The sequence below is a fragment of the Gobius niger genome (genome assembly GCF_951799975.1).
Source record: "Gobius niger genome assembly, chromosome: 14".
NCBI classification, from domain to species: Eukaryota; Metazoa; Chordata; class Actinopteri; order Gobiiformes; family Gobiidae; genus Gobius; species Gobius niger.
Window position 1 is genome coordinate 10400197 of NC_136865.1, and position 27922 is coordinate 10428118.

At 39.9% G+C, this 27922-nt stretch overlaps 3 protein-coding genes across 3 annotated transcripts; all 3 read left to right on the forward strand.

Moving 5' to 3' along the window:
• The first annotated feature begins 228 nt into the window (after nucleotides 1-228).
• On the forward strand, nucleotides 229-5420 carry kdf1b (keratinocyte differentiation factor 1b). The gene is made up of 4 exons (XM_079571310.1): nucleotides 229-407; nucleotides 1206-2125; nucleotides 2933-3019; nucleotides 5008-5420. Exons 2-4 carry the CDS (start codon nucleotides 1210-1212, stop codon nucleotides 5097-5099), a joined length of 1095 nt encoding a protein of 364 aa, XP_079427436.1. The 5' UTR covers nucleotides 229-407; nucleotides 1206-1209; the 3' UTR covers nucleotides 5100-5420.
• Nucleotides 5421-8302: 2882 nt separating this feature from the next.
• On the forward strand, nucleotides 8303-12519 carry LOC306973443 (uncharacterized protein; the record flags this gene model as incomplete). Its single annotated transcript, XM_079570366.1, has 7 exons — nucleotides 8303-8366; nucleotides 8527-8664; nucleotides 8740-8888; nucleotides 9083-9185; nucleotides 9273-9433; nucleotides 12186-12298; nucleotides 12450-12519. Exons 1-7 carry the CDS (start codon nucleotides 8330-8332, stop codon nucleotides 12517-12519), a joined length of 771 nt encoding a protein of 256 aa, XP_079426492.1. The 5' UTR covers nucleotides 8303-8329.
• A 5235-nt stretch (nucleotides 12520-17754) lies between these two features.
• On the forward strand, nucleotides 17755-27287 carry LOC306973444 (uncharacterized protein; the record flags this gene model as incomplete). The annotated part of the gene is made up of 25 exons (XM_079570367.1): nucleotides 17755-17874; nucleotides 17952-18081; nucleotides 18408-18560; nucleotides 19067-19204; nucleotides 19280-19428; nucleotides 19532-19635; nucleotides 19715-19904; nucleotides 19976-20107; nucleotides 20402-20545; nucleotides 20641-20776; nucleotides 20988-21138; nucleotides 21216-21352; nucleotides 23100-23211; nucleotides 23306-23369; nucleotides 23559-23762; nucleotides 25101-25246; nucleotides 25515-25633; nucleotides 25705-25826; nucleotides 25892-25989; nucleotides 26082-26218; nucleotides 26293-26417; nucleotides 26554-26699; nucleotides 26769-26871; nucleotides 26959-27092; nucleotides 27161-27287. The coding sequence occupies exons 2-25, from the start codon at nucleotides 17952-17954 to the stop codon at nucleotides 27285-27287; spliced, it is 3201 nt and encodes a 1066-aa protein (XP_079426493.1). The 5' UTR covers nucleotides 17755-17874.
• Nucleotides 27288-27922: the final 635 nt, after the last annotated feature.

The following is a 27922-nucleotide window of genomic DNA, read 5'->3' on the forward strand; positions in this document are numbered from 1 at the left end:
AATACAATATAAATGTTCCAATGCAACGTTTATACCATTGTTAAAAGTTTCGCAGTTTGCATTGAGGTCTTTCAAAATAATCAAACAATTAGCCTATTCTTAATCATTTCTGAAGGTTTGATCATTTTTGTGACGAACTCGGCATCGCAGCGAGCGTGTCATTTTATTTTGAAAAGCGTGCTTGCGCGTTACGGCGGAAGTGCGTCCTCTTTGTGCCACTACCTGGTGCGCTGTCTCCACCTTGACGCTCAGGTAGCGAGCAGATTTAGGTCAAAAACTTTGGTCAAAGTGGCGTTTTGCAGCGAGACTCCCCCACAAAGTCGGGGGAGTCTTGGATTAAAATAGCTCCACGCTTATGTATCAGGCTGAAGAGCGGTGAGTCCGCGGAGTGGGCCAGCTGTTCGACGGTGAGTCATGTTTGGTTAAGTATGCAGACCTCTAATGGAGGAAAAGACTAACAGTGACATGTCACCACAAAAGTGAAAATAACTCGAGATCAGCTTTTATTTTATGCGGTTTCATATTTCTTGAGTATTATTGCCAATGATTTAAACGTAGTGTACTCTGGGCTCTAATCCTTTTATCTTTTGTCAACAATAAGACGGTAGAAGAGCAAACAGCTTACTGTAAACAGCCCCTGACCTGCCATGACGCCGCCGAAGAGGAACAGGACATAAACCATTTGACTGTCATTTGGATACGAGCTGGAGAGTTGCTTTGCTTCGGGTTTTAACATTTTAACACTTCAGCAATGCCACACCTCAAATCACAATTAAAATCATACCTTTTCTACATTTCTGTGCTTGGATGCAGCACACCTGTTTGATTTGTTTTAGGATATCCGTGCAGGCCTTTGATACGGATATGGGGGAACCAGCTGGGCTGCTTTTTTATAGCAGTTTAGCACAGGCCTATGTTTTGAAGAGAGGTGCCCTCAGGTGGTAGCTAGTCATTTATGGTGTTGTTAAAATGTAACAGTGTAGGCATACAGGCAACGCAGCAAATAAGGGTGTGCTAACTGATACACACATAATACACATGCAATAAGGACAACATCCTCCATTGCTTCTTTTCTTTTTAAAACAAAACAAAAAACCTTCTGACAAAAATAATAAGTGATACTTTACAATAATGCAATAATGTGAGATCAGAATATGAACATTTATGCACCAATTTACATCTGTGGTTTGTTCTGTTGCGTGCAGAGTCATGTCGGTGGGCAGTGCCGGTGGGGTGAGGTACGTCTCCAGACATGGTCCCAGCCGCAGCAGCAGCCAGAGGTCGTCCTACGAAGAGCGCTGTGTGGACCCAGTCGAAACTTTGCCTTACACCCAAGAACCAAAGTCCGCTCGTCTCAAGGCCGACCCCAGGGACGCTAACGGCAACAAGTGCGAGACCATCGGCTTCATCCCCGGTTCTGCCGATCCCTCCGCTGCGTCTCCGAGCTGTAACCCGTGCGCCTCCCCCAAACGCTGCCGCAGTGTCTTCTGTACGGTGCTGACGTGCGGCCTGTACCGATTTTGCCAGGGCTCCAAGCTTGCCCCCTGCCTGGCACCAAATGAGAGCTCCCCGGATGAGCCAGAGGAAATCAGTCTCCAAAACGACAGGTCGAAAGAGAAGGAAGAAGGTAAAGAGTGGCTGAATGACGTGCACATCGGCGGGGTCAAAGTGGAGGAGCCTGTCGAGTATTCTGACGAGCCCAGGGCCTTCTCCCGCCTGTCGTCCACCGGAGCGGTCACACACTTCAGCCGCTCGTCCCTGCATCAGTCCATGGCGTTTGACGACTGGGAGGAGGATGTGGAGGACGTGGAGAACGTGGACTCCCTCATCGCGAAGAAGCTGCTGCTGCTGTACTCGGAGTATCAGATTGAGGAGTTGGCCCGCTGCACCACGGACTCTGTGTTTTTGAGGAAGACCAAAGACATCCACCATCTCATCAACTCTCTGGCAGAGGAGCACCAGATGGACGAGCAGGAGGCCGAGTGCCGCTTAGTGCGCGGCATCATCCGCATCAGCACTCGCAAGAGCAAGAAGAAGCCCCACACCTCCAAGAGGGAGAGGACTCTGTCTGACAGCGGCCACGAGACCATGAGAGAGAGCACCTCGTCTTCATTCTGCAACAACAGTAGGTTCAGATAGATGTTTGTCTTTTAGTCCAGTATAGTTTTAGAAAAATAAAGCAATAATTGCATTTATTCATTGAGATTATATTAGTGATATATGTTTAAAAAATCAGTTTACAGGAGCTAAACTAATATAAGAAAAAAACAAAAAAACAAATCCAAACTACTGGATTATCCGCTTTTAAACATATTACAACTCTTATGATAAGAGTCGCAGGATATTTTTTGATGCAAATAATATTGTTCTGCTAATGGACCTTTTGCAAATGCCTCGCCCCCTTAGCCAATGTATGCTAGCTCCGTCAAGAAGTGTTTATCACACATCATATGGTGCAATACCAGGCAGCACGATATCCAGCTGGAGGTAAAATGGGTTGCAATGTGCAGAGGAGGAATACATTTAATTATGCATTGTAGGGGACTTTCCAACTATTGGGGCAGTGTGCTTTAGGAAATAGGAAAATGCTACCGTAAATTAGTTTCGTCTTTATGGGAGGATATCCGGGGAATGTCTGGTTGCACCGGTTGCTGAGATATGATTGGACAATGACCGTTTTGGAGCAAGGTTTTTGCAAATGCTCCGTTGCATCCATTCAAATTGAAATTTTGATTTGTTTGCAATTCTTTGCAATTAATTGTGCAGCCCTCTACATCTGTCATATATGATTACTCTTAAATAAAATAAAATTAAAAAAAATATATATATATATATATATATATATATATATTTATTTATGTTTTTATTTTTTTTACACCATACTTTTTTTTGTTTAGTCAGTGTTGTGAATCTCTCTGTATCTGTCTTGAAGATGACTACAAATCCAACCCGAACATCCAAATATCTGAACTGACCTCCTCTGATGATTACGCCAGACAGATGTGGAGAAACAATGGAGGTAAGATTTTTATTTTTATTTTGTAAAAGTTGCTCGTGGAGGAAATAGGTTGGAGACTGCTGTTCTAGACACATGCATCGTTCAGAACAACCTTTTAAGCTTCACAAGGTCAACCCCACAACACAGCGACTTCTGCACTTCTGCACTTCTGCACTTCTGCACTTGCTTTCAGCTTCCTTGATCTAAATGCTCTTAATGTTTGTGGTCATCACACCGGTTGGACTGTTTGCAGTGATTGTCCAACGACCCATAGTCACCCTTTATAATTGACATGTTGTTTAGTGTCAACGGGAGACTATTTACCTCAACACTGCAGTTTCTCATATACATAAATTGGTACAGTATATATGATACATGTCTTAGTGCAAACACGCTTTTGTAAAAAATTTCATTCATAGTTCGGATTTATTTATTTATTTCATTGGGACAGAGCATGTTAATGAACAAACATGAAATATATGCACATACACTTTAATTTCACACTAAAAACTAATTTCCATTCATAGTCCCACAGGCGAGGGTCACACATGACATTGCAGAATAAAATGTACATCAATCTACATCATTATCAATAAAAGGCCTATATACAATAGTCGAATTACACTAACAAATTCATTCACCTTCACAAGCACTCTTCTATGTTCACTTATATTATTATTATATTATGTACACATTACAGCATTAAGACATTTACAATAAGATACAACATACCATCTAATGTGTGCAACTATGGTTTGCACATAGACATTTTTTTAAGTGGGCTTTAAATGAACTATATGTAGGGCATTCTCTCAGTGGTGGGGGGAAGACTATTCCAGAGGTTCCCACCTTGGACAGACAGGACCGTCTGACTGAAAGTGGTGCATTTTCAAGGCCCTCTGGTGGTGGCTCACGTGGTCCTCTGTGAATTATCTTTACATTTTTGATTAAGTCCTTCAGTGGTGGAGGAGCCTATTGTATTTCAAACAGGCCATTTTTAAATTGATCTTTTTTGGACATGACTGTAGTGGTGGGATAGCAGTTTTTATCAAGTGTTTAAAGGCTTGTTTATAAAGACTTTCTACCAAGTAGTCAAGTAATGAGTTGTCCAAATGAGAAATTTTAGCAACTGTGTCAACTGAAAATGCCCTTTTCTTTCAATGAATGATAGTATTTACCTTAAAGGGACTATACAGAGTTTAAAAATGTTAAAACTAAGTATTTTCATCCCCCTAAATGTTCCAGCCATGTCCTAATGTGTAGAATGAGCTCAGACCTGTTCACCACAACTGCCTCTAAAATCCTGCACTGTCACTCAAAAAGGTTAATTTGGGTCTGAAATGCCGTCATGCACGAGCTTAATACAGAAGCTGCTGTTACGCATGAGACCTGAGTCTCATAGCCTCAGTAGTTAGCAAAATATGACTAACTTGCATCTAGCCCCTTTAAAGGAATTCATAAAATTGCACCTGAAATATATATTTTCAAAAAGTGTCTTTTTTAATTTCCAAAATGCATGAGGCTTGTCTAGATGTTATGTCTAAACTTTTGCATCCCACTGTGGAACATTGTGGCCAGAAAGAGCAAAGGTCCGTTTGGAGAAGAAGCAGCACAGAATTTCATGAAATAAACATTGGTCCAACTGTTAAGCATGGGGGTGGGTCCATCATCCTTTGGGGTTGTATTGCAGCCACACGGAACATTTCTTAGGTAGAAGAACAAAGAATAGTTTAAATTAATTTCCAATAAATTCTGAAGGAAAACGTAGCACCTTCTGTGAAAAAGCTGAAGTTAAAAAGGAAATGGCTTCCACAAACGTAAACACACTTCAATATCCATGAAAAAATACATAAGTTGATCTTCCTCTTGCTTAATTTTAGCCTTATAGTATGTTATGATGTGAAACGGTATGGTATGTTATATAGTATATCACCCACTGACAGCTAATGATGAAGAGATACTGACCTAAATGCGTGGTTATTTAACTTGAACTTTTCTCGTTCTCACAGGCCAGACCTCTGTTTCTCCAACCACCTACTCACCGTCCACTACCGAGACCTCCTCAGGTGTTCCTCTCATCCGCACTTCAGTGAGGACATGAGTCCACCACAAAACGAGGTCACATGTTGAAAGAGAACACTTTTTAGTACGGGCCGGTCTCAGCTATCAGATGTTAAAACGTAATATTGCTGTGGAGGAATGTGAAGTCATGTCGTTTGAAAGACTTCGACAAACTCAGGGCCTAGAGTGTAGATATTTGTGTCTGATGCATCTGTGTGTATTTGAAGGATTGATTTAGTTGCAACATATCTTTCCATGGCCGTCCGCATGTTTTATAGAAGGAAACGAAACACTTTTTTTTTCTACAAGTTTGTGATGTTGCACTAAATCATGCAAAATACACATATACATTCTTCAGCAAGTGCCTGCATCACGGCTGAAATATTTTGTATTTTCAATCATTAATATGCATGTTATATACTTTTTCCACCTTCCCTTATAGTGAAATACTTCATGATGATATAATTTATTTTTATTGAATAATTACAAATCCCGCAATTTGGAATGTACATGGCTATGTAATCTCTAATGATTGCTATTAAAGTAGGTGAAGCTAGCACTTTTGCTCTGTGCAGTAGCTGTAGTAGCGTCGTCTTTTTTTGCCTGAACTTTAAATTGTGACTTGTTTATTTTGTGGTTGTTTTGTTTTCTTTGTTTTAATGTTTGTGCAGTCCTGTGAGGCAACTCGTGTTTGATTTTTTTTGTAAAATCCACTTACTCAGTCTGCTTCCCTCCACCTATGACTACCAGAATCTTTAATGTTATTGTAAATTATTTGATCATGAATGATTGAGGCCAAAAGATGGACACACCTGTTTGCTATAGCAGACACTTAATAGCAACAATTGCCTCTTTATTTGAAGTGTGCTTCTATCAAAAATTTATTTGTTTTTCGAGAAAGCAATAAGTAGAAAGTGCATTTGTGTTTGTTGTAATGCTGTAAAACTGTTAGAATAACTCGACAATATGAATGCCAATGTGTATTTTTCAGATAGTGAAAGGTGTGGCCAATAGACTAATAAAATATGTAAGTTTTGTTTGAAAGTGCCACTGAAGAGAATGCGGTTTCTGGAAGCTGCTATTACTGCTTTCTGTGTGGCCTCAAGGGCTTATTGGTTCTTATCTTGTGTTCTTATCACCAATACAAACTAACCTGTCAAAATATACTTTTAAAATCTTTGAATACTTTTTAACTGGGAGCATGTGTCAGAAACACTGATGACTATCATGCGGTTATAATAAACCAATTTAAAACTGATTTTGTACCTTCTATTACACTGTCATTGTCATCATTTCACACATTGTGCAAGAGATGGGTGTAAATGTGATTATTTTTTCATAAAAGGTACAAATCTGTTAAACCAGATTCTGCAGCCAGAAAAGCCCCACTGTCAAATATGTTTATTGGGTAAATAGTCCAAACCACAGGTTACCTCGCAACAACAGAATATGTGCACTTTCAAAGTGGGCTAAATTTTTTTTCTACTTTTTGTTAGTGTAGTTTACTTTTACAAAAATCGATGCAACATCAACATCCCAGCTTTCATCTGTGGACATAGTCTACAGTGGTTATGAAAAAGCGAATAGATAAATGGTAATGTCTACATATTTTCTAATCTGCGACCAATCAGTGACACGCAGACATGTGGCCAGCTGCATCTGCTGGAGGCTGACATGTCGCCAGTGAACTGTCGTTAATAACTGGGGGGCTGGGCTCCAGAGGCCGCAGTCTGAGCAGAGATGCCCAGACTTCCTATCCACACACACTTCCTCCAGTTGTTCAGGGGTGTCTTGAGGAACATCAGGCCAGCTCAGAGACGTAGTTCCTCCAGCGTGTCCTGGGTCTGAGCCTCATCTCAATAGGACATGCCTGGAACACCTCCCGAGGGAGGCGACCATGAATCATCCGAAGCAGATGCCCGGGCCACCTCAGTTGTCTCCTTTCTACTCTGAGCTTCTCACGGGTGACTGAGCTCCTCACCCTGTCTCTAAGGGTGCACCCAGCCACCCTGCATTTCAACCACCTGTATCCATGATCTTGTCCTTAGACAACGTAGATTGATCGGTAAATCGAGAGCTTTGCCCCCAACTCGGCTCCCTCTTCACCACAACAGTCTGATATAGTGACCAATGCTGCACTGGTCCATCTGTCGATCTCGCGCTCCATCCGTCCCTCACTTGTGAACACGACCCCGAGGTACTTGATCTCCTCCACTTGAGGCAAGGACTCTCCACTGACCAGAAGAGAGGAAAGCCACCTTTTTCCGGTGGAGAACCATTACGTCTGGAGCTGCAGATTCTCATCCCAGTCGCTTCGCACTTTGCTGCAAACAGCCCTAGTGCACGCTGAAGGTGCTCCTTTCATGAAGCCAACAGAACAACATTATCTGCAAGGTGACATGAAAACCCGAGGCTCCCAAACCGGACAAACTCCAGCCCTTGGCTGCGAAATTCTGAAATTCTGTCCATAAAGGTAATGAACAGAACCAGTGATATTATTACAACTCATTATGCTTGTGAAATTATGGAACCATGAGTCAAATTAAATGAAAAACGAAGGTAAGGGTAAACGCAGGATAAAACCACAGACTGTAAAAAAAAAAAAAACACCATATCCATCTGGAGAAATTATTTCCATCCAGGTATCTTTGTTTTTAGACCATGCCTGCCGTTTTCAGTGGCAAATTATAAAGCGCAGACTATTAATGGCAACTCAACAAAATATATTTGAATTCATAAGAAATAATTGGTCACCTGTAACTTTTTATTCCTCAATTCCCTCCTAACTCCAGTAGGAGGAGCTATACTCGCACCTCCACGCGGTGGTTTGAAGTGAAACAAATTGGCTAATGGTGGCTAAATGCGCCATGGATGTATAATAATATCGGCTTGCACAGACTGACAATATAAAAGGTAGGTTATTCAGAATCTCTATAGTTTTGCCATGTTAGTAGCTACTTCTTTTTATTGTTTTTCAGATGGAGAACATTTACAGTTTACTTGAGAAGCACAGGCTGGAGAGTTTCTACCCCCTGTTTCTGGAGCTTGGGGTGAAAGATGAACAAGATTTTATCGACAGTGTCACTGATGAAGACTTGACCAACCTGGGTTTGTTCAGTAATGTTGCATACAAAAAGTCTGAGATGAATTTATTATTAACGTCTCTTCTGAGTAGGGTTAACACATGTGGAGAAAAATCGCTTGCAGAAGTTAATTGGAAAAAGAGCTCTTGTTCAACAGGAATCCATCAAATCTTTCTCTCTGAAGTACATGTACGCCATGTGTTCAGAGCCCAGGCTCATCACAGGTAAGGACAGGCTTGCTTGTATGCTTTATATTTTGTGTTAAAAAACAACAAAAAAATAAGGTAAAGATGTACTTGCAGCATGGTGGGTTTCCTCTTAGTGCTCCAGTTTCCCCCATCATCCTTCTTGTGTAGCAGCACTAGGTTTCTCTTTATCCTGCAGATATGGACCCTGCTCAGAACACTGTGGAGGACCTAATGCTAAGGATTGGTCATGCGGAAAACATTGGTTCTTCTAAAGGAGTCTGTCTCTACACAGTGGATGGGATGCCACTTACTGACGACCCATTCTTCAACACATGTGAGCACAGCTGCCCGCTGTAAACATTGACCGGTCGTAGAGTTTTACTTAAATGCTGTGTTATTTCACTAACAGGGTCCTTACAGGAGAGACATATCAATGATGGAGATCTTGTCTATGCCATATTTACTCCCAAAGAGAATCTGCTGACATTGCAAAGGAGTGTGATGATCCCTGGGCCAGGGCTGGGAACAGATGTTGTTCGTTGTCATGTCATGTTGAGAGTACGTCTTTCGCTGAGACATTTTCTCTGTTTGTTCGATAGACATAACTGAATTACATTTACTGTTGGTTTATTTATGTTGTTATATGCTATATTTTACTAACTGTTTTGGAGTCAAATGTTTTATGGTCTGATTTGTATAGTTTTCAAAGTAAGTAGTATATTGCTTGCAATCCTCTTCATTTTGTTTTACAGGGAGACTTTGAAGTGAATGTTGATTTTGAATCTGACACAGTTGTGGACCTGATCAATAGGCTTGCTGGAATAAGTAAATTCCCGCTACTGTTCTTCATCACAGGTGAGAACATAATGATCGGCTGCAGTGAATATACTGTAGTAGTTGCAAAAACATTTTACAGTAGATGTTTGTGGACTTCAATTACAGGGGTGACGCTGGCTCTGGCAATACCCTGGAAGAACTTGGAATCACAGAGGAAACGACACTCCATTTCTCTCTGTCCACATTCACGGAGAATTCTCGTTGCTCATTTAATCTATTTTCCAATAATATTTCACCCTCAATTCCGCAGACCAGAAAAGGAATCAGTGTTTTCCTTTCTTCTCTTTATGTCATTGTAAAAGCAACTATATTTTAATTTTTTATTGCTTGCTATCAATATGAAATGCTTAATTGAAACCATTTTTTGTTCATTTAGAAACATAAATCTCCTGCGGTCGATCATCCAGACCTGATTGGCTACATTAGGAAAGTGACTGGATGTAACCCTCTGGCTCAAAGTCTGGTTCAGCTTCTGCAGAAAAAACACATTTTATCCAGGACTGAAAAGGTAGTAGAGTACTAGAATTCATCCGCTCCTTTGGCTCAGATGTTCTCTACTGAAATGACCACATTATGAATCCAGTGCTAGTTTTTAATATCTTTTGAAGAATATAAATCAACTGAAATACATATTTTAAAAGCTTAAAAAGAGTTATTCCGGAAGTGGCACCATTCATTGTGCCCGCCCCTTCAGTCGTATTATTTACATAGGACTGCAGACGGCAAGAGGAAATAAGTTACACAAGTTACTACACGGACACAAAGCTGTTTTCAAGCCGTCCACAGAAACAGTGCAGTGTTGACTTGTGTAAATGAACATCGGACATTTTACACAAATGGATCGGTAGCACATTATTTTACACTACCCTTGATACATTGTACTAACTAAATGTAGTACAATGTAATGAGCTCTGTAGCAATGTGTAGTAACCTGTACCTATGGGTTAGATTTGAGTTACATCAGATTTTAGCGGCAATGTCATAACAAAAGAAGCAAAAGTGGGTGGGGCGGAAAATAGTGAATAGCACAATTGTTTACCCTCTACCCCCTGCCTTAACAGTTTGGCTTTACCCAAGCCTAAAAACTTCTTGACTGGAGTTTACAGGCTATAGGCCAGTGTAATGCCTCATTTGAAATCTAAGACCCACAAAACTGATGGGCATCAACGAGATTTTTCCTCGTTGATGCCACATCGTCACATTTTTCACGCATTTTTTTTCACTTCTTAATTATCCTTTTTTAATGCATTTGTCACTTTTTTGTCATGTTTTTGTAGCACTTTTGTGGCTTTTTCATCACTGTTTTTTTTTGTCATCTCGTTTTTGTTGCTATTTTAACACTTTTTTTCAAGAAACTTTTAGATTTGAGTAAAGCCAAACTGGAGAAAATGTCTTGGGGGGTTTAGAGGTTAAAAACTGCTGCTCTGACATATTGTGCATACAGTCAATGTGTAGTTTCACAAGAAAGAACATTCTGTGTCTGTGTAATGTAACTTGTGAACATACATATTTTCATTTATTTGTATCATAGATTGCTGTTACTGAAGGCTTGTACACACTGTTCCGGGAGATACTGCCAAAACTTGTGTCAGCTGATGGAGACAGGATCGTAGAGGACCAAGCTGTGTTTGAGCATTCACTGCTGTGCTGGTCCTACATCATGTCAGAAGCCCAGGTCAAACATACCACTGCAAAGTCTATTGAAGCAAAGTGGTAGTACTGTGTGACTTTATTCATTGCCATTCTTGTCCTTGAATAGAAAGCCGAGAATGATCACTATGAGATTTTTGCACCAGTTTCACTAATGTCTGACAATGGCAAGCACTTCTGTGAACCAATCACTGTACCTGGGTTACCAGGGGCTATGGAGAGAGCTGATGTGCTGCAAAAAATTAGAGGTACAACATTTTATTTACAGCTACTTGGAAGTTGATATACGAGACCCTGTCATTGTGTCTGGGTGAGACAGCTCGGATTGTTTCTCCACAGCACTCCTTAACAGTTGTTACTGATACCAATTATGATTATTTTGACTGTTTTCAGATAAAAAAAAACAATTCCACTCTGTACCGAGAAGGTTTTGCAGCCAACCTCACAGAAGAGATGCACCGACATTGAGAAGATCCTGCTCAGTGTTCATCCATCAATGAGAACTTACTACTTTGGGATTTTACACCACAGTGTGTCAGGACAGAAGTATGTTGTACTGTACTATATAGCTGCTTTCCTAACAGATATGATCTTATATAGCACTATATTTATGTTTGGCTTCGGCTTTCAACTTGATACAAAGACAAGTCTGGAAGCTATGACAGAGGAAATGAAGGCTTTCCCTTTGCTCAGGGTGACTCCACCACTGCTGTTAAAGAGTCTGGGCTGTCAACATCCAGGCTTGGTTTACCTGAGTGAAGATACAACTTTCAATTCAAACTTGAATTAGAGGCAAATGAAACTGTAACTCCCACATGTATTTGTGTTTCTCTTGATTCTTAAAAACTTAGAACATGGTGAACTTAAATTAAGCCCCATTTTCACACATGCAACATGTTATTGTTTGTAATAAAAAGATAAATGCTGTTTTAAAAAATTAGCTATTTACATTCTTATAGTTTGATTCTCTATTGTTTATGAATATGAATGTCCCTATGCCAGTGTAATCCACAGTTGCTTCATTTTACTACATCTTTTTTTAATTGCAGACAACTTTGGAGTTTACTTGAATAAAGGCAAGGCGGAACCTGGGATAATTTATGTCCTTGATTGTTTGTCAGAGTCTGGAGAAAGCCAGAAAGTTGATGTGGAAGCATTACTAAGGTTGAGATAATGGCAGAATGAAAGCAATAGGTAACTTTTGTAATTTTGTGCAGAATTGTTGATCACAGAAATGATCAATCACTATCTGCAACCAGAACCCCCAAAGAAGCTATTATGGTTGTATTATTATTTTTTTGTTTAAACATTCTATTACAGGCGGGGCATGAAAATTCATGCTTGGTAATGAAATTGTCTTTTTAACAGGTGCTGATTGACAGGAGCTCATCTATGACAGAGAAGTGCTATGGAAGTGTGGAAATCCAGAAGATCCATGCTGTTAAAGAGCTGTTCAATAACTTTGCAAATCGGAGCATGGCGTATGATTTCCATCACATCATTGGCCTTGTGAAGTTTGATTCTACTGTGAAAACTCTTCAGTCATTCACAGAAACACTTGAAACGTTCAAGGTGAATATATGTCAACAAGAAGAATTACTATTTTGTTTGTAATGCTGTATGTGTTTTTAGGATTGCGTTCAAACTCTCGAGGCAAACGGATTCACAAAGCTTTATGATGCTCTTCAGCATGGGAGACTAGAGTTAGAAAAAATCAAGACAAAATTTCCAGACTGCATACTGCGGATTTTATGCCTCACAGATGGAAATGACGTTGGGTAGTAATCTTTGTATTCATTATATAATAAAATAGTCTAGAGTTGTTAATCCTTCATAGAGTAATATACAGTAATAATATAATTTCCCTGTAGTACTTGTAGTTTAACATTCAATCTGCTTTGATATTGTGCTCTTTTTAATTGCCAGAGAAATCGTGTATTGTTTTCAGATTGAAAAAGCATTAGTTGTAAAGCTACATTTGCATGCAGATCTACTAACAGACCCACTGATGTTGCTGTCAGTCTGATCAAATCGGGCATCATTGTGGATTCAGTTCTTCTTGGAGGAGTAGAGAACAATGTTCTCCATGGAATCAGCATTGCGTCTGGTAGGCTGCATTGTGGTTGTTAAAGTGAAGCAATTTAACCAGATGGTATTCTTTTAAGGGGCTGCTGTTTTAAACCAAACACCGTTAAAGATGGTCCAAAATTGTTTGAAGCAGAAACTGTTCTTTCGGTGGGAATTCGAAAGCCCAGAAGAAGAAATTGACCCAACCTTTGTCACTAATACAATTTACTTTAAAATGCAAGTTCACTTAAAATGCCAATTAATATGATCATATGTTCTATAGCCATTTCTACAGAGCCTTTTTTGGGTTCATGGATATGATAACATCCCAGAGTCTGCCCTGCCCAGTGAGATGAACAACAAAGTGACTGCAACAGAGGAGTAAGTCAGACCATACTAACTCTGAACATAATGTATCCTAGTGCTTTGAAAAAGAAAATCCGAGAGTCCAAAGACGGACGCTTCATGGAGAAGGACAAACGGATCCTGGAGGAACTCAAGAATCTGCACTGTCGCCCACATCCTTTTTTTCAAGTCTTTCCATCAGAATCTGACTTCAGTGAGTGAAGATGCACCATGACAGTTACAAACACGTATGTAAGAATTAAGTAATGACCTTGATATTTCACACAGCATTTTGGAAACTTCTCATGGAGGGCCCTCCTGATACACCCTATGAGAGTGGAGTGTTTGAGCTCTTCTGTCAGTTTGGTCCTGACTACCCAGTGAAACCTCCAACTGTTCGCTTCATCACACCTGTATCCTCCTCTTTAAGACTGAAGACACATTTAATATATGTATGCACACCCAAAATGATGCAAATAATGTTAACAAACACTAAGCCATGAAGTAATCAGCAATTATGTACAAGCCACTTTCTTAACACGAGTGAAGATCTATCACTGCAACATCAACAATGTGGGTCGTATTTGCCACAACTGTTTGGTTCAGTATTTTTGTTTCATTTATTTTTTTAATACTGTGGCCCTATATTTGGCAGCATTCTGGCTGAGGAGTACCTGACAAGTCCCGAGAAGTATGACGAAGAGGCAAAAAAGCACACTGAGGAGAGTGCTGGACAATCACTGGATGAAATGGAAAAGGTGCCCATAATACTCAGTGAACCTGTTTGAAGTCCACAATCAAGAAATGGTTGTGTAGTGGATAGTAACAGGTTTTGCTTCTAACAGAAACTGGTTGAAACTGTGAAGCCTTTACCCGAGAAACTCATCTGTCCTCTCACCAAGAAAATCTACGTTGATCCAGTGATAACAAAGTATCAAGACGTTTATGAACGGAAAGCAATTGAAAAACATCTCAAACAGTAGGCTATACCCGCTTATGCTTTTTTTTTGTGTGTGTATGTTCTTGATGTTAAGTTTGTGTGACTTCAGATCGAGATATGATCCATTTGCCCGGCCTCCAAACTGACTGGAAACCTTGTCCTCACATGAAAGCAATGGCTACTCAGTATCGGAGCAGTCAAATTCAGGAAACTGGCTTGTAAGAAAGAAAATGTCCTTCAATGTTGACTTAAAGGTCCTAAATGCGGGCTATTTGGACACGTTTAGAAGCATTATTTTGTGCTGTATAACTTGTTGGTAGAAGTAAATCAGAGCATTAAAAAAACCTGGGCTTTGTTCCACACCAAAGTTTAAATAAGTTTCTAGCTATTAGTAAGAAATGCTCTGTACTATAAGCCTTATGTTATTGAATATTATACAGAAGAATGATGACTTCCCAGGTACATTGATTAAAAGTTTAGCGTATGGTCATCATTTCTATGTTCTGTTTGGACAATATGTGCCTTCAATACACATTTTTTTTTGTCATGGAAATGTCTCATCCGTTCTCTCGTGCCTTTGAGATCATCCTCTTTTTGAAGCAGGATGCAAATATTATGTTATGGTATGTTATTGGTACGGTAAGTTATATAGTGTGAGTCCACCACAATCATTAAAACGTAATATTGCTGTGGAGGAATGTGAAGTCATGTAGTTTGAAGGACTTTGACAAACTCGGGGCCTACAGTGTGGATCAAAACTACCAGAACCTTTAATGTTATTGTAAATTATTTGATCTTGAATGATTGAGGACAAAAGATGGACAAGCTTGTTTGCTATAGCAGACACTTCATTTCCCCCAAAAAATCTAATATTTAACAATGTGAATACAATTTGTTTATTTTTTAAATTGGGAAAGATACAGGTGTTGGGAGTAGATCAGTAGACTATAAACTGAGTTATTTTAGTTAAATTGAAAGTGCCACTGAAGAGAATGCTGTTTCTGGAAGCTGCAATTACTGTTGTGTGGCCTCATGGGAATTGATCCGCTGGTTCTTTGGTTCTTATTTTTCCTTATCATTATTACAGACCATACTAACCTGTCTAAACATTAAAACACCTTTTAATGTTATAACTGGGACCATGTGTGTGATAGAAACACTGACAAGATAAGATGAAGGTATGTTAAGGTAAAGTTCTTTATTTGTTATACAATTGTACAACGAAATTAGGCATAAACTGGGTATGTTTAAAAAGATAGATCAGATTCGGTCGCAAATGGGGACACAACTCAAAAAGTCTGCAGTGTCACCACTAGGGGATGTCAAAAACCTTTTCCAGTTACTTTAATGCAAGTTTGCGCAGATCGTTGTGACCCAAGGTAAGTGAACATCTTTAGGCCGTTTTATGAAGTAAGCTGTAGTTTGTAGTTTCACAATTAATTTGGCAAAGACTTCATTTCTTTGTTTTTTCCTTAAGAAAATAAAAGTAAGCCATGTCACCTATGCCTGTATAACCTAAAACATCTATGTAGCAGTGGCGGCTGGTCCATTATGGGCGGTGGGGCGCCGCCCCTCCTATCAATTATGCAAATAATATAACAAGTTTTAAGCTTAGCAAAATCCTAACTTTCTTATATACAGGTCTTTTATACAGTGGAGGGAGGGGGAGTGGAGGTGAAGGAGCGTGTCATTTTGTCTGCCTGGTTCATTGTGTGCTGTAACCGCTGTAACAGCCTCATAAATGTGTAGTTTTGTGCTTGGGGCGGCGAGGAACAGCGCCCCAAACATCTAACCAACGGCGCTCTACTATGGTATAAAAACGTCACTGTATATCATTAATTCAACCAATCAGAGACGCGCAATGTTAAATCTCCGATGGGCGCTGAGGCCGAGCGCCCATCGGAGATTTAACAGGTGAAAGACGAGGAAGCTCTACTGTAAACAAACACGAGTAGCCCGTTGTGGGAGCAGCTCTGAGCTCACGGACGATCGGAGGAAAAACTTCTCATTTGAGAGACGGAGGAGCTTCGTGTTGTTTCCTGAGAGGAGGTGAAAGGACTTAGTCAAACTAATGGACTTGGGACAACTTTCTTCGTCAGAAGTCACGTCTAAACGGACTTTCCTGGAGGTAGCATGACGATGCTAACTAGCTCGTCTGCTTTAGCTGCTGCTTGTTTATCTCACACTTTGGGACAAACCCTCGCTGACTTGGACAGACAGTTCTGTCCCAGGACGTGGACATTTGATGGAGAGAAGATTCAGGACCGTGAGGAGGAGCTACGACAGGAGAGGGGAACTTCATTCATTCACTGAGGGAAACAGAGGTGGAGCTCCAGGTGCAGGAGGAGGAGGAGGAGGAGGAGGAGGAGGAGGAGGAGGAGGAGGAGGAGGAGGACTCTCTTCTAAACGTGAGCTGCACATTATTTCTGAGCGGATCATTTGTCTGACGGTTTATACGGGTTTAAACCTGTGGCTCTGAGGCTCATAATGAAACCACAGCAGGTCTGGGACTAAAACTGTACATGAAATCAAAGAGGAAACACCTCCTGCCTTTGTTCTGGTTCTGTTGGTACAAAACACATATCAGTGGTGCACAATACAAATATGTATAGTGACTATCACTACACTTTAGTCAGAAATGATTTATTTTTTAGTTGAATAAAACTAAACAATAAGTTTTGAATATATTCTACATAAAAATAATAATATTAAATGCCCCAAAGATAACTTTCTTTTTTAAGTTAAAAACAATGTTTATAAGTATCTTCTAAAATATAATTGAAGTTAGGTCGAGGCAACAGCCCCCCCTGGTTTTCACATCACCAGCCGCCACTGCTATGTAGGCTATTCTTTCGATATAGGCCGATATCGTTTTGGTCAATAGCCTATAGCGGGTAAAAAGTTGATTTCATTGTCAATGTCATTATCCGGGACTCGGTTATTTGCGTGTTGGTTAGCTCACTGATGTCATTCTTTTGTATGAGCCTGATTAATAGAATATAAAAAAGATTTTTAAAAAATTGCACACGCTTAACAGTTTTATGAAGTGTTTGGTGTTTTGTTTTTTTCTTGCACACCTATTACAATGAATCGAAACTGAAAGGAATAACCAGTTTCAAGGCAGTACGACTGCGCGGTAGACTATTTGTTTTTTTTCTGACGCAAACAGCAGAGATGAGATCCTGAGGTTCCCAAACCATGGAAACTCTTGGCTGTGAAATTTTGTCCATAAAGGTATAAATTAACAGAACCGGTGACAAAGGGCCCTGCAAGTGACCAGGGCTGCCCATTTTTATCACTCTTTTCTTCTTGTCAAATTTTGGAACCATGAGTCAAATTAAATGTAGGACGAAGCTGCAGGTAAACACATAAAACACCATTATCTAGAGAATGACCTATTTCCATCCAGTCCCATTCGGTGGGTATCTTATCTGGTTAGAAAAATAAAAAATAAAATACTTTGTGTGTTTTTAGACCATGCCTGCCCTTTTCAGTGGCAAATTATAAAGCGCAGACGATTTATGGCACCTCAACAAAATTGATTTAAATTCATAAGAAATAATTGGTCACATGTAGGCTAACTTTGTAGGAGGGGCTATACTCGCACCTCCACGCGGTGTTTGGAAGTGAAACAAATTGGCTAATGGTGGCTAAATGCGCCATGGATGTATAATATCGCCTTGCACAGACTAACAAATATTAAAGGTGGGTTATTCAGAACCTGTATTGTTTTGCCATGTTAGTAGCTACTTCTTTTTAATATATTTTGTATTGTTTTTCAGATGGAGAACATTTACAGTTTACTTGAGAGGCACAGACTGGAGTCTTATTATGACCATTTTCAGCAGCTTGGGGTGAAAGATGAACGAGATTTTGTCGATGGAGTCACTGATGAAGACTTGACCAACCTGGGTTTGTTCAGAAATGTTTCATATTAACGATCTAGAAGAGTGACATTACTAAATTGGAATAATAATAATAAAATAAAACTATATTAATGATTTGCATGATGTAATGAAGCACACAACACTTACATTTGAATTAAAAGAGAAGATAGAGGATTTCCATTCGATATGTATTAAGTGAATGGACTGGACATTATATTAGTTTTTATTTCCCTCTTTGTTGTAAAAGGTAAAACAAAAAACTTTAAGAACAAGAATTTAAAAGAAAGAAAGAAATGTTTTATATTAAACATTCAGAGACTAATTGATTATTTGCATGTCACTTCTGACCAGGGTTAACACATGTGGAGAAAAATCGCTTTAAAGACATGCAGAAGTTCATTGGGAGACTCAGAGCTCCAGAATCTGCATCCCTGCAGAAATCCGCCAAATCGTACTCTTTGAAGTACATGTACCCCATGTGTCCAGAGCCCAGGCTCATCACAGGTATGACCCATCTTTATTTATTTTATTTTTTGTTTATGAATTCACCCAGATGGGGGGGAGATGTTATCAGGAAATTGCGTTAATAAAGCAGGATGAAAACAAGTTCAGATTCAGACACAAAACGGTGTACTCACTGCCCCGTTGACAGCAGCAGTTCAGGTAAATATAGGCTACAATTAAGTGATCTGAGCCTGTATGTTGCACAGCCAGCCCTCTGCCCAATGAGAGCGGTAAAGTCCAGGGTGGGAAGGATTGTTCATGATGCATTGATGCAGTTGTGATTTTATGCACCAAGCAGCCTTCATTTGGCACACAGTTGACCAGACGTTCTCAAACTTTTTTTGACTGATAACCTTTTAAGGACCCCCAAATATTATCCACTCCCATTGATGTGACACGTGGATGGTTTCATTTGATTTAGAAATGCACATGCACACAGCCACATTTTGCACCCCAATTTTAAAATTGTGGCTACTGATGACACTAAGCTTCTCTTTATCCTGCAGATATGGACCCTGCTCAGAACACTGTGGAGGACCTAATGCTAAGGATTGGTCATGCAGAAAACATTGGTTCTTCTAAAGGAGTCTGTCTCTACACAGTGGATGGGATGCCACTTACTGACGACCCATTCTTCAACACATGTGAGCACAGCTGCCCGCTGTAAACATTGACCGGTCTTAGAGTTTTACTTAAATGCTGTGTTATTTCACAAACAGGGTCCTTACAGGAGAGACATATCAATGATGGAGATCTTGTCTATGCCATATTTACTCCCAAAGAGAATCTGCTGACATTGCAAACGAGTGTGATGATCCCTGGGCCAGTGCTGGGAACAGATGTTGTTCGTTGTCATATCATGTTGAAAGTACGTCTTTGGGCATTTTTTCAATATCTGTTCAGTTGTTGTTTGAGTCGTATGGTTTTCGAAAAAAGAAGTATACTAACCCTTGCTTGTCCTTGTTTTACAGGGAGACTTTGAAGTTAATGTGGATTTTGAATCTGACACAGTTGCTGATGTGAAGAATAGGCTTGCTGGAATAAGTGGAATTCCCGCTAATGTTCTTCATTATAGGTGAGTACATTACAATAGGCAGCAGTGGTTACAGTGTTTATTTGTTTTCTACAGCAGAGTTTGTGGACTTTGATTACAGGGGTGACATTGGCTCTGGCAATACCATGAAAGACATTTGGATCACAGAGGAAACAACACTCCATTTCTCTCTTTCCACATTCACTGAGCAATCACTTAACCCAGAAGAACTATTTTTAAATGAAATTGCGCCCTCGGTTCAACAAACTACAAAAGGGAGCAGTGTTTTCCTTGCTTCTCTTTATGTCCTTGTAAATATCACTAATTTTCATCATTATACTGTAAAGTGAAATTGTTCATTTACATTCTTTTCTTTCTTTAGAAATGTAAATCCCCTGTTGTCCAACATGCAGACCTCATTGCCTACATTCGAAAAGTGACTGGATGTAACCCTCTGGCTCAAGGTCTGCATCAGTTACTGCAGAAGGGTCAAACATTATCCAAGACTCAAAGGGTACGGAAGAGAAGACATACAGTATGGTAGTTAAGTTTTCAATAGGCTTTCAAGACTATATGGCAGAAATTTAAAATGCTGCAAAATACAACTGCCCACTCCATGTACTTTGTGTATAAATTACGCCACATGGTGCCGCGTTTGTGTCCGTGTGAGCGTGCACGTGAAAGGCAGTATAAAAATAAAGTTCTTGTATAAATGCACAATTGACTGGGAAGTCAATTCCATGTACCATGTGTTTCCCTTTATCTTAAAATAAATATTTTTGTATTTATTTATTTTTTTGTATCATAGATTGCGGTCACTGAAGGCTTGTACACTCTGTTTCGGGAGATATTGCCAAAAGTTGTATCAGCTGATGGAGACAGGATCATAGAGGACAAAGCTGTCTTCGAGCATTCACTGTTGTGCTGGTCTAATATTATGTCAGAAGCCCAGGTCAAGCATATCACCACTGCAAACAACAGTAAAGCAAAGGCTTAATGTTGTGTAACTTTATTCATTGTTATATGCTATTGTTTTTGTTTCAATAGAAAGACAACAATCGCAATGAGAATTATGCCCCCATTTCACTATTCTCAGACGATGGCAAGCGCTTCTGTGAACCAATCAGTGTACCTGGGTTACCAGGGGCTATGGAGAGAGCTGTTGTGCTGCAAAAAATTAGAGGTACATGTTTTACATGCAGTTGTTTGAAACTTCATATGGGGTTATGTAGATGATGATGCAGCATGACAACAAATGTAATGATTTGACGGGTTAAGGAAACTCCACTTGCTGTTTTTGCTGTACTATTTTAAAGTTTGTGGATGCTAAATACCTTAAAATGTGCTCAGTGATTGTTGCCAGTTCTAGTAATGATTATTTTGACTGTTTTCAGATGGTGAAACAATTCCACTCTGCACTGAGAAGGTTTTGCTGCCGACCTCACTGAAGAGAAAGACTTGTATTGAGAAGATCCTGCTCAGTGTTCATCCAGCAATAAGAACTTACTACTTATGGATTTCACACAATGGAGTGTCCGGACAGAAGTAGGTTGAATTTTACATATTACATTGCACCTTTCTTAACTATGATAATCAGTATTCTGTGTATTTACTTGACTTAGTTTTAATCTGGAAACAAAGAAGAGTCTGGAAGTGATGACAGAGGAAATGAAGGCTTTCCCTTTGCTCATTGTGACACCACCACTCCTGTTAAAGGATCTGGGCCGTCAGGATTCATGCTTGGTTTACCTGAGTGAAGGTACAGCTGTTATGTATGAGATTAGTCAAATTGCGTTGTTTTATCTCTTAAAAACTTTAATAACATACTCCAATTAAATTAAGCTATATTTTCATAGGAGGATATAAATAACATAAATAATACACTGCTCACAAAAACTTAGGGCACACTCAAAAAACACATCCTAGATGTCAATCAATTAGATTTTTCGGATGAAAATCTTTATTCATAGTGTAGGGCTATGTGTTGAGAACAAAATAACATAAGAATGATAAATGGAAATCAAATTCTCAGCCCCTGGAGGTCTGGATCCAAAATTATAGTCAAAATCAAAGTGACAAATCAAGTCACTGGTTGATCCAAATTCTGTAGAAATTCCTCAAAACGAGTCTGTATCATCCTCAGTAGTGTGTGTGGCCTCCACGTGCCTGAATGCACTCCCTACAACGCCTGGGCATGCTCCTGATGAGACCACGGATGTCCTCCTGAGGGATCTCCTCCCAGACCTGGATTAGAGCATCAGTCAGCTCCTGGACAGTCTGTGGTGCGACGTAGCGTTGATGGATGGACTGAGACATGATGTCCCAGATGTGCTCTATTGGATTTAAGTCTGGGGAACGGGCAGGCCAGTCCAGAACATCAATACCTTCATCATGCAGGACCTGCTGACACACTCTTGCCACATGTGGCCTGGCATTATCAGGCATCAGAAGGAACCCAGGGCCCACAGCACCAGCATATGGTCTTACAATAGGTCTGAGGATCTCATCCCGGTCCCCAATTTCAGTCAGGGAACCTCTGGCTAGCACATGGAGGGCTGTGCGGCCCTCCAATGAAATGCCTCCCCAGACCATCACTGACCCACCACCAAACCGGTCATGCTGGATGATGTTGCAGCAGCAGAACGTTCTCCAGGGCGTCTCCAGACTCTGTCACGTCTGTCACATGTGCTCAGGGTGAACCTGCTCTCATCCGTGAAGAGCACAGGGCACCATTGGCCAATCTGCCAATCGCTGTGTTCTCAGGCAAATGCCAATCGGGCTGCACGGTGTTGGGCAGTAAGCACCGGCCCAACTTGTGGACGTCGGGCCCTCATACCACCCTCATGGAGTCGGTTTCTGACCGTTTGAGGACCAACATGCACATTTGTGGTCCTCTGGAGGTCATTTTTTTCTAGGGCTCGGGCAGTGCTTCTCCTGTTTCTCCGTGCACAAATGAGCAGATAGCGGTCTTGCTGCTGGGTTGTTGACCTCGGTCGCCCCCCCCCAGGTCTCCTGGTGTACTGGCCTGTCTCCTGGTATCTCCTCCATGCTCTGGACACTGTGCTGGGAGACACAGCAAACCTTCTTGCCACAGCACGAATGGACGTGCCATTTTGGATGAGCATCACTCCCTGAGCAGCTTCTGTGGGTTGTAGATGCTCCTCATGATACCTCTAGTGGTGAGAACACTGGACAAATGCAAAAGTGTTCCAAAAATACGGTACAAAGGATGAAGACAGGGAAATGGTCTATGGTCACCACCTGCTAAACCATTCCTCTTTTGGAGTGATCTTGCTAATTGCCTCTCATTTCCACCTGTTGTCTGTTTAATTTCCACAACACCAAGTGAAATTGATTCACAATAAGCGTGGCTTCCTAACTGGACAGTCTGATATCCCAGAAATTTGACTGACTTGGAGTTACATTGTGTTTTTTGAGTGTGCCCTAAGTTTTTGTGAGCAATGTATTAACAATATCATTGGTAAACTCACACCTGTGTACTACAGACAACCTTGGAGTTTACTTGCAGAAAGACAAGTCAAACCCTGAAACTATTTCTGTCTACGACTGTCTCTCTGGAAAAACACAAAATGTGGATGTGAATGTTTTGGCTGCAAGGTGAGTATGCATAAACATTAGGTTGAAATATATGGATATAATATGACTGACATGCAACTGCTATTTCCACTAAAATCACTATCTGTATGTACAGAACTGGAGATCGTCGAAACAACCAATCATTTGCCACGTCCAGAATTCCAAAAGAAGCCATTATGGTAGTATTATATTAATCTACTTATTTTTGCATTATTAATGAACTAAAAATGCAAGGGTGAAATTTTTATTTGAGGGCCTTGCTTAATCACAACTAAATTGAAATGTCTCTGTAGAGATAAATTATTTTACTACAAATATATTGATCTGTGCTCAAACAAAATGGAAGTGCATGTTTTTTTTGTGGACAGGTGCTGATAGATACGAGCTCATCTATGACAGAGGAGAGCTATGGAAGTGTGGAAATCCAGAAGATCCATGCTGTTAAAGAGCTGTTCAATAACTTTGCGAATCGAAGCATGGCGTATGATTTCCATCACATCATTGGCCTTGTGAAGTTTGATTCCACAGTGAAAACTCTTCAGACATTCACAGAAACACTTGAAACGTTCAAGGTGAATATAAGATTTCAAGTGCAGTGTACCCTACAGAATCATATTTTTGATTAATATTAACTAAAAATAACAAAACATGAATTTACTGATCATATGTTTACATACACTTCAAAAACAAACAAAAAAAGACACATTTGCATTTTTTTCTCACTGTCTGACATGAAACCAGATTTTTATTTTGGTATTTTTTTGACAATGTCATGTCCTTGGAAGCATGGACAAGTCTAGTTCATCCTTTGGTGCAATTTCAAGACTCTTGAAGGTGCCAGGTACATTGGTTAAAACAATGATTGAAACCAGTCATCACACAGATCAAAAAGAAGGCGGGTTCTGTGTCCCAGATATGAACGTGCTGTGTCTGAAATGTGAAAATCAACCCAAGAACAAATGCAAAAGATCTCGTGAAGATGCTGAACCTGGTAAGAGTGAAACAAGTCCTGGACCGACATGGGCTGAGAGGGAACTCTGCCAGGAAGAAGCCCTTACTTCCAAAAACGCCAGTTTGGAGTTGAATAAAAAAGGATAAAGACTTTAATTTTTGGAGACACATCCTGTGGTCTGATGGGAAAAAATACGTTTTTGGCCATAATGACCATCACGTTTGGAGGAAAAAGGGGAATCTTGCATGCCTGAGAACACCATCCCAACTGTGAAAGACGGGGGTGGCAGCATCATGCTGTGGGGTTGTTTTGCTGCGGGAGGGACTGGTGCACCTCACAAAATACATGGCATCATGAAGAAAGAACTAGATGTGGAAATATTGGAGCAACATCTCAAGACATCAGCCAGGAAGCTTGATGCGTCAATTCTCAAAGCAAACTGCCAATACTGGTTACAAAGTGGCCTAAGTCAATGTTTTGAAGTGGTCATCACAAAGTCCTGATGTCAATCCAGTTGAAAATGTATGGGCAAACCCGAAAAGGCATGTGAACGCAAGGTGGCTCAGTTACACCAGTTCTGTTTGGAGGGATGGACCAAAATTGCTGCCAACTATTGTGATAAGCTTGTGGAAGGAAATCCAAAACATTTGACCCAAAATATACAGTTTAATGGCAAATCTACCAAATTTTAAGTGTATGTAAACCGTTTTTTAAAAAAGTAATGAAACATTTTGTAGAAAATGTTATCTCATTCTTTTGGAATTTGACAAATAGAAATCTTTTTTTATATTCTAATTGACCTAAAATAAAAGAATGAAATTCTGGTTTCAAGTCAGACAATGAGAAAGAAATGTGTCTCTTTGTAAAGTGTATGTAAACATGGTGCCCGCTGTATATGCAGGGATTTTCTTACCCTTATTTTTTTATTTAACATATAATCCGTACAATGTTGTTATAGGAATGTGTGCAAACTCTTCAGGCTTCTGGGTCCACTGTGCTTTATGATGCCCTTCAGCGTGGAAGACTCGAGTTAGAAAAAGTAAAAACTAAATTTCCAGACTGCATACTGCGGATTTTGTGCCTCACAGATGGAAATGATACTGGGTAATGACCTTTACATTATACGCATTTACATTTATACGTACATTTATCCATTTACATGTACGCATTTACATTTATGCATATTTTTGTTCCCTACGGGGACAATAAAGTATACAAACAAACAATAATCTGCAATGCAACAGTTTCAAATTGATGGTCTAGGGCAGGGTCTTCAAGTACATTCATCAGACAGAAAATAAAGTTCTGGGTGCAGAACTACAGTATAATGATTATTGCTCTAATATTGCTGAACGTTTCATTTTGCCAACAGTTCCACTCAAAAAACTACTGATGTTGCTGTCAGTCTGATCAAATCAGGCATCATTGTGGATTCAGTTCTTCTGGGAAACATAGAAAACAATGTTCTCCATGGAATCAGCATTGCGTCTGGTGGGCTACATTGTGGATGTTTTGTGATTTCATGGAAGCAAATGCTTTTAAATAGTACAATTATTTTTAAGGTGGCTGCTGTTTCAAACCTAACACAAGTAAAGATGGTCTCAAATTGTTTGAGACAGAAACTGTTTTATCAGTGGGAATTCGTAAACCCAAGAACAAAGCTGACCCAACCTCTGTCACTGAGGTAATAACAGTTAAAGTTCTCTTAAAATGTTTAATATTATATTGATATGATCATGTGTTCTGTAGACATTTCTAACAGGGCTTTTTGCGGTTCATGGATATGATGACTTCCCAGAGGCTGCCCTGCCCAGTGAGATGAACAACAAAGTGACTGCAACAGAGGAGTAAGTCAGACCATACTTAAGAATAAAGAATGCAAAATGCGTCGCCACAAACTCTAAATTAACCATTCATAACTGAACATAATGTATCCTAGTGCTCTGAAAAAGAAAATCCAAGAGTCCAAAGACGGACGTTTCATGGAGAAGGACAAACGGATCCTGGAGGAACTCAAGAATCTGCACTGTCTCCCACATCCTTTTTTTCAAATCTTTCCATCAGAATCTGACTTCAGTGAGTGAAGATGCCTCATGACAGTTAAAAACACGTATGTAAGAATTAAGTAATGACCTTGATATTTCACACAGCATTTTGGAAACTTCTCATGGAGGGCCCTCCTGATACACCCTATGAGAGTGGAGTGTTTGAGCTCTTCTGTCAGTTTGGTCCTGACTACCCAGTGAAACCTCCAACTGTTCGCTTCATCACACCTGTATCCTCCTCTTTAAGACTGAAGACACATTTAATATATGTATGCACACCCAAAATGATGCAAATAATGTTAACAAACACTAAGCCATGAAGTAATCAGCAATTATGTACAAGCCACTTTCTTAACACGAGTGAAGATCTATCACTGCAACATCAACAATGTGGGTCGTATTTGCCACAACTTATTTGACCGAGGATACAACGCTCATATCACCATGAGAGATATTCTTAATGCTGTGTATGGCCTGTTGATTGCTCCTGAGCCTCAAGATCCACTGGACAGGTAAGTTCTGTTTGTTTCAATATTTTTGTTTCATTTATTTTTTTAATACTGTGGCACTATATTTGGCAGCATTCTGGCTGAGGAGTACCTAACAAGCCGCCAGAAGTATGACGACGAGGCAAAAAAGCACACTGAGGAGAGTGCTGGACAATCACTGGATGAAATGGAAAAGGTGCCCTCAATACTCAGTGAACCTGTTTGAAGTCCACAATCAAGAAATGGTTGTGTAGTGGATAGTAACAGGTTTTGCTTCTAACAGAAATTGGTTGAAACTGTGAAGCCTTTGCCCGAGAAACTCATCTGTCCTCTCACCAAGAAAATCTACGTTGATCCAGTGATAACAAAGTATCAAGACGTTTATGAACGGAAAGCAATTGAAAAACATCTCAAACAGTAGGCTATACCCGCTTATGCTTTTTTTTTTTTTTTATATGTTCTTGATTAAGTTTGTGTGACTTCAGATCGAGATATGATCCATTTGCCCGGCCTCCAAAGCCTCTGCGAAGAACTGACTGGAAACCGTGTCCTCACATGAAAGCAATGGCTACTCAGTATCGGAGCAGTCAAATTCAGGAAACTGGCTTGTAGGAAAAATTATTTCCTTCAATGTTGACCTAAAGGTCCTTTTCTACGCTAAATGTGGGCCGTTTGGGCACCTTTAGAAATGTTATTTCGTGCTGTATAACTTGTTGGTAGAAGTAAATCAGTTTGAACATTAAAAAAAAAAAAAATACCTGGGCTTTGTTTGACACCAAAGTTTAAGTAAGCTTGCTTCTATGTAATTGTAAGAAATGCTCTGTACTATAAGCCTTCTGTTATCGAATATTGTACAGAAGAACGATGGCTTCTTTTGTATGAAGTTTTCTTCTGTATTTCCCAGTTACATTGATTAAACATTGAGCTTATGGCCATCATCATCAGTTCTATGTACTGTTTGGACAATATGCGCTTTCTATAGACTTTTTTTGTCATGGAAATGTCTCATCCGTACTCTCATGCCTTGGAGTTCATTTAATCTCTGTCTAGCTTAATTTTTCACATCAATAGAAGCAGGGTGCATATACAGTATTATGGTATGGTACGATATGTTAGCAGGAGTCCACCTCAAAACGTTGCGAGGTTACATGTTGAAAAAGAACACTTTTTAATATGGGCTGGTCTCTATCAGATGTTAAAACATAATATTGCTGTGGAGGAATGTGAAGTCATGTAGTTTGAAGGAC